Raw genomic sequence first — 15,101 nt, forward strand, 5'->3', positions numbered from 1 at the left:
CCCAAGAAAAGGAGGGGCTAGCTGAACAGTGTGATATGAAAGTAACAAAGTAGGTAACAATAAAAACCAGCAGGGAAAAAGTTCAAGATCAGGAAATTAAAATCAGATACCATCTAGAACTGCCATCCTAAGTAATGTAGTGAAATGCAATCATTGAAATTAAAAAATGGGGGGTTTAATTCATCATGGTGAAATCCATTTATCTGTAACATTGTAGAATGTACAAGCAAATACAAATAAAAATAATGTGAAGCAGTAATTACTTTATTATAGCTTAAAAACAGACAAAACTTAATGTATTCTGAGAAAATGTTGGGTTTTTCTAAAAATACCTCCTTCAGAGAGAGAAAATTTTAAATCCTTTTTAATTGTCTCAAAGCAAATGACATTTACTTGTTATAACACAAATGCCAGCATGTTCAAAACTCAACTAGGAGACTGGTGGAAATACAGATGAGTTAACATTGTGAACAAAAGAAAGTACAGTCTAACTGGGAACGCCTGGACCTTTCACTCCAGAAGGGATCCCTATCGTAATGGGGCACCATGAGCCTAAAATTCCAGTCTAAAATGTGACAAGTACTAGTTCAAGAAGTAATAATGTTCCATGAGATTCCTTGTCCTTATATACTAAACACAAACTTGAGTCTAGTTTTATCACTGTACCTTTTTAATCTACTCTAAGAATTTTTGAAGATGCAACTCATTAATTTTTCCTGCAAGGTGGAAAATCTTAATCAAATGCTCTAGGTTCTTAGAAGTATGTGATGGTTAATGTTTTACTTGACAACTGTCACTTGGTGGCATCAGCAGCAGTTTGAGTCCGTTGCATCTATTTCTTCTCATTCACACTCTTTCTTTTCCACTTGAGTGAGGCCACCAAATCCAATTCCTTTGGGACCAAAATTTTTTGCATAGCAAACTGCAAAAGAAGGAGCGGGAGGTAAATGGCACTCTGAAGGCTCTCAGAGGTAAATGTCTTTTATTTTTCATTTCTAATTACTACCAAATTTAAGTTGATAAAAAGGAATTTAAAATTGTGCATTTCCCATAAGTTTATCCAGATCTTAATAGTGAAACTGGTATCACATATTTGAATTACACAAAAGTTGAACCTGCTGATCTCATAAAAAATTAAGAAACTATACAGATCTAAGTAATATTTTCATTTAAGCTACTTTCCTGTCTGAAAATGTTCAGTAAAACTTGGTCTGATGAGTAATACAGAGTAAACCAGAGATTTTTAAGGAGAAGAACTTGATCATAATCCAGAAGCTATTGATGTGCATTTAAGTAATTCCATTTGAACTCTATATTCATTAGTGTGTGTGTAGTTATTTATCACAACTCTGCTAAGAGGTAATGGTGAGCATATTTCTCCAAATATGCCAATTTGATCCACTTTGGGTTGACAGACTGTACGCAAAGTCACAGAACTCTGGTATTCTTTTTAAGGGTTCTCTATAAAATTTAGCTTTGGATATTAAAGCTTTGCCTATTTTTTTCCCCTTTAGCTATTTCTAGAAGTCAGGTGAAGTCTGTGACCTTTCTGAATCTGAGAAGAACATCTAGATGTATAATTTATCATTTTTGCATTATCTTCTCTGCTACCAATGCAGTGGAAATATCTTTAAATTTTACTGTCAAGAATTCTCATTTGGAAGACTAAAGATCTGTATCATTGTGGATTTTTTCTTTTAAGTGAGTGAGACTGTGCAGGTACAAGAGCCTGCCCAGCAGATACTATCACTGCTCTGTTAGAAGGTCTGACAGATTTGAGATGTCACATTTGTAGAAAAATCATAGCTTTAAAATTTAAATGTTAATAGTAGAAGTTGGCAACTGCAATGTTACCATAGCACTTTGCTTTGACAAAGTTGTTAAAAAAATAAAATTTCCTGGGGATGTTAGGTGTACAGCAAGGTAAATTGCAATGGCAATCATAGGTCTAAAGAGACTAACTTTACACTGACTGTACCACAGTTCAGCTCCCTGCAACTCTCACCTTTACAGTAGAGCTCTCCATCCTTGTCCGTAACATTCGTGGATTCTAAACTCTTCCCACAAATAGCGCAGCGGAAGCAGGTCTTGTGCCAAGGCTAAGCAAAGGAAGATAATTCATTGTGTGGCACAGAAAGTGCACAGCCAGCACATACAAGGAACAAAGAAGTACTGCTTTGTGTGGTGTGGAAAGGTTAAATTAATTTGTTGATGCTGTGGCTTCCATTTTAAGTCATTCTGGGTTAGCCTTTTTAACAACGGTTACATTGTCTAATATATCTTCAATTGCCACTGCAAATAAATGTTTATACCCAGAGATGGAGGAAGAGCCACCTTGTACAGTAATCTGTGCTTGGTCCTCAGACATCAGTGAGAAGCAAAAAGTTGAAAAATGTTTACAAAAAGTACAAGACTTTAAACCTATTGTAGCAATTTGCAAATTCATCCTCATATTTCCTTTATGAATGAAAATTTAAATTAATCTAAGATCTCTTAGCTATAGTTTCTCACCATTATAAAATGGTGGGGTTTTTCTCCTAGCACTGAAGTCAATACTTACCTTCCCTCCTCCCATGATCTTCTCCGCAGCATACACTGATTTGCCACAACGGGGACATTTATCCACATCTACCATCTTTTTGGCAAACTTGGAAGCATTAGTTGGTGTTGAAGGGCGAGCAGGCTTTGGTGACCCCCTAAAACAGAAGTTTTAAAGCTGCTTAAAAATGTTACCCTCTTTAGAAAAAGGATTTCATTATTTTTTAATAAGGCATAAAAAAAATACCAAATTTCTGGTCTCTGACAGGCAAAAGAGGATAAAAAAAGAAGAAAATTGAAGTATTCTATTGAATTCTGTGTTGTGTGATTAAGAAGCTGGCAGCAGCCACATGCAAAAAAGATTATATTTAATAAAAATTGAAGTGAATAACAGTTTTCTCTCATTGAGAGGCAAGAGGGAAAATGGATGAATGGAGGAAAAGATGTCTCTAGTCTTTGTAACTGGTTATCTGCTGGTACTCATCAAACTAAAAATAAAAATTCAGGTTTTTCATGCCGTAATTTCATTAGACAGTGAAATATTTGGACAGGGAATTACGATTCTTACCTGGCCTGGGGTCAGGACATCAGAAAAGTAGCTTTGTTTTTTATTTCTGAGCTTTGTGCTTTATATCTTTGTGCATAAAGCCTTTTGCAGAGTGATTTCTGAATTATCAGATAGTTGGACTGCAACAGGTCATTATATCCGCAGGATGCAATGTTTTTCAGTGCAGAATTCTGCCCCTAATGGATTTGTATGGTACAGGAGCTACAGTTTAATACATTGTTTAAGCTTTTATTTCCTACACAGCTTATTGGTTAATTGGTTTCTTTATAGTCAGACTACCAGAAGGAAGAAGCATCGTTGATTTAGAAATGTGCTGCTTTGAGAATTGCAGGAAAATCCTATAAAAATGAACTGTCAGAGCCAATTATGTGCTTTTGGAAGATGGTATCCCATTAGAATTTCTTTGTTCAAATACATTCTTAGTGTGTTTGTAAGTGTTATTTGAACCACAGGGAGGATTTAGAAATGTTATTTCCCGCATTGAGAGGAGAACGAACAGTATGGGGTAATGTGATTATTTCTCTAAGAGTAAAACGTTAACTGTATTTTAGCCTCCAACAGGAAAAAAAAATCTTTTTCTATGGTGAATGTGACTTTACCACTGTGCTGCAAATGGCAGATTACAATTGCAGTGAGTATTTACATGTGTGGTGGCATATAAAGGCTGTTTCTGCAGAATAATTGCCTATTGAAGGAGGAGATAATTTGAAAGCAGACTTAAAGAGATTGAACATCATTAAAAACTGTAAATTACTGTGTCCATGGAGGGAAAGGGTGTAGGAAAGTCTGCTCTGCTCCTTATGCTGGATGTTGTTATGGAAACAGAATAAAACATATAAAACACCCTGGTAAGAGACAAGTAGGACCAGAAAATCATTGGGATTTAACTCACTGCTGAAGATTCAAGCCCAGGTGGTCTCCAGTGTCAGTGCTGAGGCATCCAGCCCCCTGTCCAAAGCCAACACCTTTGGGGCCATATTTTCTCCCATAACAGGTTTTGCAGTAGATTTCAGATTCATGAGCTGCTACGGTGGTGCTGTCCAGAGCCTTCCTGCAAGCCACTGAAAACAGGGAGAGAGAGGCATGTAGCAGCATTTGCCTTTTCAAATTTGAATTTGTGTGTTTAAAATAATTAGAATTAGTGCTTGTTTTTGGTTAGCTTTAAAAACACGGGGAAAGGAGCCAGTCATTATAAAATTTGTCAGTGTAAAACTTGACTGGGCTGTTGCTGAAGTAATGGGGAGGTGCATGGGTATGCACAAAACCTGTTATTCTTTCGCCTCTCTGAAGTTATCCTGTAACCCCAGGGAAATCTAGATCTGTGAAGCTTAAAATGGACTTGAGATAACCATCCTCAACTCCCAAACCATTAAAAGGGGGAAGAAGGTTGCAGGGACATTGATGCTACTGTGCATCTGGACTTTTCAAAATACTTGCTCTGAGTCTGTGGTGGCTTTCTCAGCTCAGCCCAGGCTGTTTTGATGTGGTGTGTTTCTGAAAGAGGCTTTAAAATCGACACCATGTCTGGAGTCAGGCCAGATATGTTGGGGTTCTTTTATCATTACTTGTTTGTTGGAGCTGTGGCACTAGGGCAAAGCAAATGTCAGATCTGTCAGACTTCCTCTACGATGTCAAGACTGTGGATGTAGCCATTCCCAAACAGAGCTTTTACAAATCATATTTGGTACAGAGAACGATGGTTTAGCTTAGCTCACTAAGAAAGGTCTGGCAGGCTTTTGGACAGAAGATGCCATAGGAATTCCCAGCTTTCATCAGGGAATACAAATTATATCATCTACAGCACTACTAATAATGAATAGGGGAAAAAAATAATAGCTGCACTCTTCACTACTTGCTGAGGAGTGCATGCCTGTGTTTGCTGCACCACTTTAAGAACTCCATGTGAGACAGCCTCCACTCCAGAGAGAGGAAGATCTTTCAATTCAGAGTGTCTCTTGAAAACCAGTATTTTCTAGTATGCTAAAAAATTACTATTTCATACTTCTTATGAATTGTTCACTGTTCAACAGTAGTTTATTAGAAGTGGGGAAAAAATAGGCAAAAACTTTCTCTTCAGGTTCCTTAGAATGAATGCTTGCCCTCCAGAGGAGATTCCAGTATTGGGCTATTGATAGCTTGGAAAACAAAGTTGCTGAGTTCACGTATGCAACAGAAAGCTGTGAAATACAGATGTATTAGAAGTGGCCAGTAGTGCAAGCTCTGGAGGAGCTACCTGGGGGTTTGATTAGCCCCTTTCCCCCACGTTTACTTTAAATGTCCTCCTCTGAATCCAATTTATCCACTGCCAGGAATTTTCACCCTAGAACCTCTGCAGCTTTAATTACAGATTCCTAGAATGGTTTGGGTTGGAAGGAACTTTATGTAGTTCCAACCCCCAGACCAGGTTGCTGTTAAGGGGCAGTATGTAATACTAGTTACATATTACTATGTAACACATCCCCAGCTCTCCAGTTATCTTTGTGGCTTTCATCCTCCCTGCATTGCAAGGAGGAGGAAATAGTTTGCAAAGACCTTTATACTTAACAGAAATAAAATGAGGCACTTCTGTAAATGTGTGAACCTGATCTCCTCATCTTGCTTTGAGATGATAATTATATTGGCTAAGGAAGTTATGGGATGATGGAAACTCTAGCAGCAGATAAAGTGTTTCTATTTCTGGTACCCTAGGGATAGGGTATCAATTCACCACGACAGACGACAGACGGAGCAAAAGCCCTTGAAGTGCTATTGTTGAAATAACTTTGAGACCTGTCATCTGCCAACAGATCCTGTTCTCCCACTGGTGCTGAGGAGATCCAGGTTGATGGTGTGAGATCCTGACAAATATCCATCACAGCTGCACTTGGGGTAAAAGCTCTCAGTGAAACAACAGTCTGCAGGTAAACAGGAGTCTGCATGGGAAGGAGGGGCTGCTGGAAACAAGTTTCTCTCTTGCAATACTTGTAGGGAAAAACTGTGGAGCAGAGAGGGTTATATAAAGTTTAGCTTGTCCAATTCTTCCTGTGTTAACAGGTTGCATTGAATTGTTTCTAATTCTGCTGAAATTTTTTTGGTCAAAAAATAATGATGTGTTTTGTATGCCCAGTCAAATATAATGGGAAATAGAAGTTACATTTGAAATAGTTTTATTTAGATATGTAAAAATGTGCATCTAAACTAACTGTTTCCATGCCTGAGTTTAGGCTGGGGAGAAATCCTCCTTCTGCTGAGAAATGAAATCCTATAAATGGTTCATAGAAAAGCCCATGAATGTGATACATGATCCTGAGGCACTCATGGCTGCTGAATAGTGTATGTGGACCATGGGGGACAGTAAAGCCAATTAACATACCTTTCGTATGCCAGCTGGGTAACTTTTAGGATTTGACCTTAAATATATTTCTGATGGGAACACTTTTTTTAGTATCTAACCTATCAATAATTCAATTCAAACTTAAAACAAGGGGCAAATAAAAGAAAATTTAAAAAAAAAAACAAACAGCAAAATACACCATCAACCAACCAACCAAGAAAAGCCCCACAGCAAACCAAATATTCAATAGAGCTAATGGATATAAGTCATTAAAGTCACTAAAGTCACTAAAATAAAATATTTCAGTTGTACTAAGAATGAAGTTTACACTTGAGAAATGTTCATAACTATGCTCTATTAGGATTGCTCTTTATTTTTATTTACTATTAATAAAATAAATAGGCAGAACATGGAAGTATTAAGAAGGTTCTAGTTGAGACCGAGATTTTCCTTCTGCCATTCTCTAAGAGTTAGCTGAAAGCTGTCAGTTAACTGAAAACTTTTTGAGGGAATCCTTTCTTACTTGGTCTTTCAGGCATCACTAAAGGTATCATTTGGACTTTTAGGCATCACTTTTAGGGCACCTGGAGAAAGGCAAAGACAACTCAGGTGTGTCCTCTGAACTCATTCTGCAAAGTGGTGCACTTTATTAGCTAAGCACAAAATGTTAGTCTCATACTTTCAAATATGAAGTCTCTATCCCTCCAGGAAAGGAAGGAGAAAATTTGATTCAATGGCTCCTGAACTGTCATGATGGAAGTTGTACTAAAAAGGTACTAACCCCAAGTGTTGTCCGCAAAATAAATTCTTCAGTGATCTTTAGTTCTTAACAAATTCTCTCTCCCTCTCTATAAAAGGCAAACAAAGCTGAACTGGTACCTTCTCTCTGCTTTTCTTGGGTTTTTGGGGTTTTTTGTTTGTTTGTTTGTTTCTTAATTTCTGCCTCTTCTGCAGAGAAAGCAAAACTCCTGGAAGCCAGACATCACAGAGGAGTGTGGAGGGAAAAAGTAAGTGAAATAGATCTACATGAAATATAGGAAGGAGGAAGCTGAGGTATGTGTGGAGCATTGGTGGGGAGGTTTTGATGACACCAGGGTCTTTCAGCTTTTTGTTGTGAAAAAAATCAGTGTCGGGATTCACTGTGAAAATAAGCATCTCCTAAAAGTGAAGAAGTAATCGTCCTTCTGTCTAATGAATGCTGTTTGTTTAGTTCTGCTGGACTTTTTAAGCTGAAGAAAACCTGTTATGTGCCACATTGTGGGTCAGAAGGAAGTGTTTCCTGGAGATGGGCCTAGATACCTTGATTTTGCGGCAACTCTGTGTCCCTGACAAAAGAAGGGACAAAGAAAAGCCAAGAGCCCAAGAGGCAGATTGCTCCAGGTAAAAAGCAGCAAAACTGCTGGCCAAGTAATACAAAAATAAATGTTCTGGCTTTAATAAAAGAGTTATACAGAGTTGTAGGGGTGCTGTAATGTTAAACCATTCAGCCCAGCTTACTGCAGAGGAAGCACGACTTGTGGAAACTCCTTCCATTGCACTGGATTTCCTCAGCGTGGTACACTGTCTTTTCACAGGCCCCACACTTGGCTCCTCCTCCCCAGTTTGGCATCCTTATCTGGAGGGCTAACCTAGGAAATAAAATTACATAAATAAATACAACAGAAAATGTGATTTTTTTTTTAAATGGAAGAGCTTGGTTTAATAAAAAAGAAAAAAAAAATTCTCCCTCTCCAGTCAACTGCTACTGCATACATGCGATATACTCTATCCTTGTGTGGTAGCAGAAGTGAGGGTGCTACCCTGGTGCTTTGGGAACAGGCACAGTCTAAATCGCTGTGATTCTCTCTTGTGAAAAAGGGTATTCCTTAGCTTGGTATATTGTGATGATAGATATGTGAAATAATTGCAAGCTGTTTCAGTGAAAAGGTGCTAGGATCACTCAACCCTCTTCTGGAAAAGAGGGTCTAGGATTTATTTTCCATCAAGTAGTCATTTTCTTTCAACATTGCCCACTCCTGTACCCCAGCATAGCCTTTTCTGAGTTCTTCATGAAACAGCCACAAGGTCACTGTGCTGCACAGCCATTGTAAAGTAATAATGGATAGGTTCCTGAAGTGCTTAAGGCATGGGTTTTTTCTTTTGTCAATTGCATTTAAAATCTAAGCATCAGAGAAAAAAAGAGCCATGGTTACTGTTCCAGTTCTTGAGTTCTTGCTATTCCAATTAGCACTGAAGTGCCTTGCCCAAGGTCACACAGGAGGGCAGGAGCCCAGCCCAGTTCTCCTGATGTCAGCCTCAGTGCCTGCCCTGTGACTGTGCTGTCACACACGTGGAACAACCCCAGCCCTTAGCCTGCCCTTCTGTTTTCTTGTTTGAGTCATTGTTTCTGGAAAGACTGGGACGTCATCTTGTCATCTGCACACCATATTATTGGGCTGTTCCAAGCTCCTGGCATGGACCTTCCTCCTCCTTCTTGGAAAACCGGTCACCTTCTTATTATAGTTACTTTGAAGTAACTTGTGCCATTTGTGTTTGATAAAATTCACCAAAAGGTACTTTTAACCAAGAGGAGGATTTTAAAAGCTGAATCAGACCTGCTACCTGAGAATTTTCTTCTGAGGTCAGGTGATAGAGAGAGGGGAATTTATCACAGCAGTGATGTAAAAGGGCTGGTATTTTCAATTAATTGCATTTTAGACTAACATTTTACTATATATTTACATTGGACTAATATCCTGTGCTTATCTCAATGACTTCTGCACTTTAATCTTCTGAATTTCAGAATGAAATGAACAATGTCTATATGCCAGCTCTGCACCCTGAGGGGAATCTTTTCTGACAACTAAGACCAAAATTCCTGCACTGGTACAAAAGAGTTGTCTGTCTAGCAAAAGGATGGTGCTCACACTGAATCAATAGCACTGGAGATGTGACAATGGAGGGCAGGTTTTGCAGTCTTTGTTTGGTAACAGTGCAGATACCAGCATATCCAAACATCTCTGCCTTACCACAGCAGTTATTAGCATATCCTTAACCCTGTATAATTAAATAGTCACTCTTGTGATTGCTGCCTTCACTAGACAGCAGTACCTGTCATCCTTGTGCAAGATCCAATCTCTCCTCCTCTTTGTGAGGCTGATTTATGCTCAGCTGAACACCTACCCTCCCCAGCTCACTCAGCCCAGCGTTCTGCTGTCATACAGCAGCAGCATCATTAATCTCTTCCAGACCCTCCCAGCGCTCTTGGGAGGCTGCTCAGGAGCAGAACTGCTCTGGCAGTTCTAAAACAGTAATGGTGAAGGAAGAAAAAAGCTTTCTTCTAACTCTGTGTATCTGTAATGTAACAAGTGAGAAGCAAAAAAACCCTGATGTGTCTGAAATAAGAAACGAAACTAACCATGCACAATGAACAGATGATGAATTTGATCTCTCTCTCTCAGTGAAGCCTTTACTGAACAGAATCATTAAATTGACTTTTCCATTTCTTTTAAATGTGAGATAAAGGACCAGAAAGGAATCTTTCATGTAGGTAAAAGATTATTCCCACTCTGCCATTCTATATTTTCTTCTGTTTTTAAAGTAATTTTGTATTGGTGCCATTTTTATTTTCTCTTATGAAAACAGTTCAAGCAATGCTTCAAATATTTTAAAAGCAGGAAGAGCAACTGTGGATAAAAATCAGTTTTTCGACACTTCCTTGAAAATTAAAATGAAGTTTTTGTGTCTACAGTGTTCCCTTTCAAATAAGGTTTCCGGTGGAATCCCTTCCCAGCTGAGGCAGCACTGACAGCTGCCTGGGAGAATAGTGGTTTGTACCTCTGGTCTCTGTAAAGCTGCTTCTTCACTGTTAGCTCTCCTCAAAGGCACACCAAGCCTCTGAGTCTGTGGCAGCAAGGACAATTGTTGGAAAGTAGCTCAAATTATATCATCAGTTGAAGGGGAAAAAATAATCTCTGAAAAAGTCTGATAAAGTGTGATAGTGAACCTTGTGCTGTCAAGGGCTGTGGTTAAAGCTCTTAGAAGGACCATTGTTCCTGAGGCTAATTATAGTAACATGACTGGGCATGCATACACATTTTCCATGTTTTTTTGCCATCACCTGATGGGAAGCTGTAGGAGAAAGAAGAAAGGCATGGCAGAAATATTCCCATAAGGATACTGGTGTACAAACAGCAGTGCATGCCATGATGTCTGTGTTGGCTGGAGGAAGAGCTAGGTGAGGTACCAGAGCATGTCTGTGCTCTTCCTGTATGGGCTCTGCTCATCTCTCTGGAGATGAGTGGCCATCCCTGCAGATGATGCCTGTGCAGCAGAGTTACCATGAGAAAGTAACCTCCACAGGGGGTGTGGCACTCATAGTTCTGTACTCATCAAAATTATAACCGTGGATAAAGCTCCATCCTTTCAATGTGCAAATAGAAATTGGGCTCCCATTTGTCATCAGAAAAAAAATAGATCCGAAATCCCCACTTCCCATAATTTCATTGGATGTCAGTGTCTAAATCGCCATGAAATTCCCTAAACTTTGTTGTCTTAATCTGGTTAACTTTTTGTATCTGCTCATCAAATGGTACCTGTTATATTCTGGTGGGAAGTGGAGCAGACTCATCCTAAGCATAAGAAATGTGTGACACAGAAACTTGTGTTAGTGTTGCGAGGTGTGGGCACTCAGGCTGCTGCTAAACTGGAGGAGTGTTCTTGGGCCTGCTCAATTGCCACTCAGAGCTTGTGTCATTCTTCAGAATGCAGCTTCTATATGGAGCAGAATTTATATACAAGATGTGCAGCCAAGGATTCATGCCTCCCATTATTTAGAGCTTATATCACTACTTCGTAGGCTGGGCTCGGAGCAAGGAAGCCTTTGAAGCGTTGGTGTGCTCTGCACAGGCATGAAAACATTGTGAGCTGTCTTCTTTTGGGCTGTTAGTCATACTGTCCAAATCTGGGTGTCACATCACTGCCACAGCGTGTGTCTCTGTAATCAAAGTGCTATTGATAAGGATATAATCCAAAAATGTATTTTGATCCATTGATCTAAATGGGGCATAGGTGCAGTATGGGCCTGATGAAATGTGGAGGAGTAAAAGGCAGTGCTAATGCCTGACTGTGCTGCTGGTAAAAATGTAATTAATTAATTGATTCATTGGAATTCATTCTGGTGCTTCCTTGCTAAACACAAGTTTTCTCTTCTGTGTGCTCATGCATTTGACAGTCTAGAGCTCAGGTCTTATCTGAATGGACTGCAGGGCTGTGCATTGTGTGGCTGGCAGGGTTATCTCAGGGCCACATGTGCTGCAGGATGGCTTTGAAGGGGATAAACAGAATGGGGAATATTGGTCTTTGTGACCACTGGTAATAGAAATGTTGAGTGGGGAGTGGTGGGCAGGGTGTGACTTGCATCTCTCTGCATTTTACTCCCAGCTAAGGTGCTTGGTCTAGACTCAGGTAAGAATACCGATTCCTTGATTCCTCACTTAACAAACAAGAAACAAAAATATAAAACTCAAACATTGCTGTCTACATTGAAACGCAAAGTATCAAGGCCACATTTTAAATTCTTTTCCCAGCTGAAGTCTGTGGGAGTAGCCAATGCAGCCAGAACTTCACTCTGGTATCTAATCGCAGCTCTGCTGTGACCTGTCCTGTGACCACCATGACTCATTTGACCGTCTTTAGTGGTACTCACTCCACCAGAACCGTGGGGGTAGCAAGATATGTCTTCCTTTATATAATAGCAATAAAATGTTGCTGTGGTTTTTCTCTGCAACTGACACTCACAGTGAGGCTTTATTTTGATGTGTCTGCATTTGAGATTCCACTGCATCTCAAACAGCCTGGAGGTGTTTCTGTCAAAATCCAGCCCCTTGTCGAACGCTTTTCTCCCTCAGCAGGAGAGATTCACAACAGAGGGAACATTTGTGTTTGAAGACTAAGCTCATTTGATGGAGATGTGATGTTGTTATGTTTTTATAATTGTATTTCTGATATTCCAATGCATTCAGTGGACTGTGGCTACAGGTAAATTTTATTAGTGTCCTTCATTGAGCTTCCACCATGATCTCATAATAACCAGCATTTCCCCCTTAATTCTTCAATAAAGCAACAGAGAGGTCAAGGGATGGGAATTCCAACACTGGAAAGTAAATACTGATTTTTCATTGATACTGGTTACACGAAGTTACACATGGCGCTTTGAAACAAAAGATTTTAACTGACTTATTTCAACTGACTTGATGTGAGGCACATGATGTACATTGCTGAGAGCTGGTAGTGTCCTATTTCCTTGCTTTCATCTATGTTCTTCCACTTTTTCTATTATTTTCTAGCCTAGTGATGCCACATTTCCTTTGAAACTTCCTTGATGCACACTTTTGCAGGAATTTAAGATTGCATCTTCAAAAAATACAGTATCTTGACACCAGGAAAAGGTACTTCATTCTGACTTAGAAACCAACCACACCCTACATTCACATGCTTGTACATTCACACTCATAATTCAGTCTGATCCATGTGGCTGTGGGAAACTGCATCATGCTGTACAAATGACCCATTCCTTTTTCCAGGCCTAATCCTGGGCTATCAGCTTTCACTATTCCTTCCACAAGATCCTTCTCTAAATCCTTATCCCTGCACTAAGTCTTTTAAGTGCCAGGCAAAACTATTACAGACTTTGAAATAGCACTGTATGACTGAGGTAAGACACAGAATTATTTTATTTGCATACACAGCTTTATTCTCTGAAATAATTTTACCTTTAGGCAGAAAACTTTACATAGTAAAAACACGTATGTATTTATGTGTTTATTTATTTGAATTATTGGGGATTTTTTCTGAAGACTTGGCCAATTATGCTCTCTTAGAATGCTTGAATGATGGATTTGGGAATAATTCTTTCATCCTGTATTCTTTCCTAGCCATTTTCTGTCAAGTCTGCATAGATATGCAGATATTATTTGACATGAAACCAATTGGTCACTGACATTAAATATTTTTAAGATTTGTTGGGGGGGGGGGAGGTGTTTTAATTTTTTTTACTTCCAGGATACTATTATGGAAGCACACAAATTTGTATGCTGTGTACATGCGCTTTCTAAAGACTGGCTGCTTGCGGAAAAATAATTCTGTAGCTTTGTAACAAAATTTTTAAACATTCTGAAACTTCTGTTATCCAGTACAAGTGAGTGTCTCTAATGAGGATCCCCCCCAGCCCTGCTCTTGCAACACCAGTAGCTGCTCGCTTGGCTGAGCCAGAAGAATCTTTCTACTGGCTATTCCATACCTAAAACACTGCTCCTATAGGACTCATATTTCTGTACTATACCTACATGGTCTTCTTTATCAGGCAACAAATTGCTTCTGTTAGGAATAAAAAAATGCCCAAACCCATTTTGGCAGAACCCATGAGATTCTACTTACCGGAGTTGCTTGAAGTTTCTCCCTCTTTTTTTCAGTCTCAAAGGGTTTGAACGGGAGGGGTTCCTGCTCCTTTTAAATGCAGTGACCACCTCTGCCTGCCCTACAAGCTGGGAGGGGAATCAGAGTTTCAGGGATCTGAGTAATGCCATTGCTATCACCAAGCTGAAAATAACCTCTGACAAAAGCCTGGCATTTTGTTCACTTATGTCCACTTGTGAGTAGGTGGACAACAATGCAGCCCCTCGGATTACACCTAAAGGACATTCCTGACTGCAGCCTAACAGATCAGAAATAAAGATTAAAGTTTTATAGTTGCTCTAATGCATTGCATAAATGTGAATCATAAAATAACTGTCCAGAAATGATGATCTACTTGTTAATGGTCACATTGCCAAAAGAAATTTACCAAAATAATTGTTAAAAATAATAATACATCAAAACTTGTTTGTAGCACCCCCAGGAAGACAACAGTTTTAAACTAAATAGCATTTCATTCTGCAGTTCATGGTTTGAGATATACAAGTGGTTTGTCTTCTAGGATACAGAGAATTAGGCTTTTAACTCAAATCTTTAATTTTTTTTACTGTTGTTAGGAATTAAGATGGGTAGCTAATATGTATAATAGGTAGCTTGTGTAATTATTTCAATTATATTTGCCATGACTGACTGAGCCTCTTGGAAATGGATGAGGCTGCAGACATGTTAAAGATGTGGGCAGTAAAGTATGAAGCACTATTTTACAGGGCTTTGAAGGTTCAGAAGTAAATTCTCGTTTTCTGAACAGATGCCTGAATTTAGCACCATTTTTTAGGATCATGGACTTTGCTCTGTATGAAAGGATCCATCCCAGGGGTTAAGCACCAGAACTCTCAAGGTAAAAATCTCAACTTGGGGGCTTTCATGGAAGCATAAAAAAATTAGATGCCAAATCCACGTCATACTTTAGGATTTAGGGGTCTGTTAGCTGAGGCTGCTAAGAAAACTCTTAGGAACCTATAAATCTGTTTACTGTTGAATCTGGCATGGATTTTATAATGCAGAGACAGGTCCTTGGTGTAAAATTGGACTATTTCTTCCCTGAGTAGAGGATTCCATCTCTTCTTGGTCGTTCTCCCCAGACAGTTAATGGAACAGTTCTCTATCAGCTAAAGCCAAATGCAAAAGAGGGTGCAGTGTGTGGTATGAGGGTTCATTGTAGGAGGGCAGTGAGGAGGGGTTGGGGCAGGCCTGAGCTCCCTTTTGGAGTACATGGATAGAAGTACATGA

The 15,101-nt window shown here is 39.3% G+C and overlaps 1 protein-coding gene and 1 long non-coding RNA gene across 2 annotated transcripts; one reads left to right on the forward strand and one right to left on the reverse strand.

The window, feature by feature from the left end:
• Nucleotides 1–243: 243 nt before the first annotated feature.
• On the reverse strand, nt 244–13,950 carry CSRP3 (cysteine and glycine rich protein 3). The gene is made up of 6 exons (XM_023928808.2): nt 13,836–13,950; nt 7,917–8,047; nt 3,999–4,167; nt 2,561–2,696; nt 2,006–2,099; nt 244–922 (listed from the first exon to the last, which is right to left on the reverse strand). Exons 2-6 carry the CDS (start codon nt 8,026–8,028, stop codon nt 843–845), a joined length of 591 nt encoding a protein of 196 aa, XP_023784576.1. The 5' UTR covers nt 8,029–8,047; nt 13,836–13,950; the 3' UTR covers nt 244–842.
• LOC147652435 (uncharacterized) lies at nt 5,893–8,073 on the forward strand. Its single transcript, XR_015288007.1, has 2 exons — nt 5,893–6,006; nt 7,374–8,073. It is a non-coding gene; the product is annotated as an uncharacterized LOC147652435 (long non-coding RNA).
• Nucleotides 13,951–15,101: the final 1,151 nt, after the last annotated feature.

Source organism: Cyanistes caeruleus, chromosome 6, assembly GCF_971803275.1.
Source record: "Cyanistes caeruleus chromosome 6, bCyaCae1.hap1.1, whole genome shotgun sequence".
NCBI lineage: Eukaryota > Metazoa > Chordata > Aves > Passeriformes > Paridae > Cyanistes > Cyanistes caeruleus.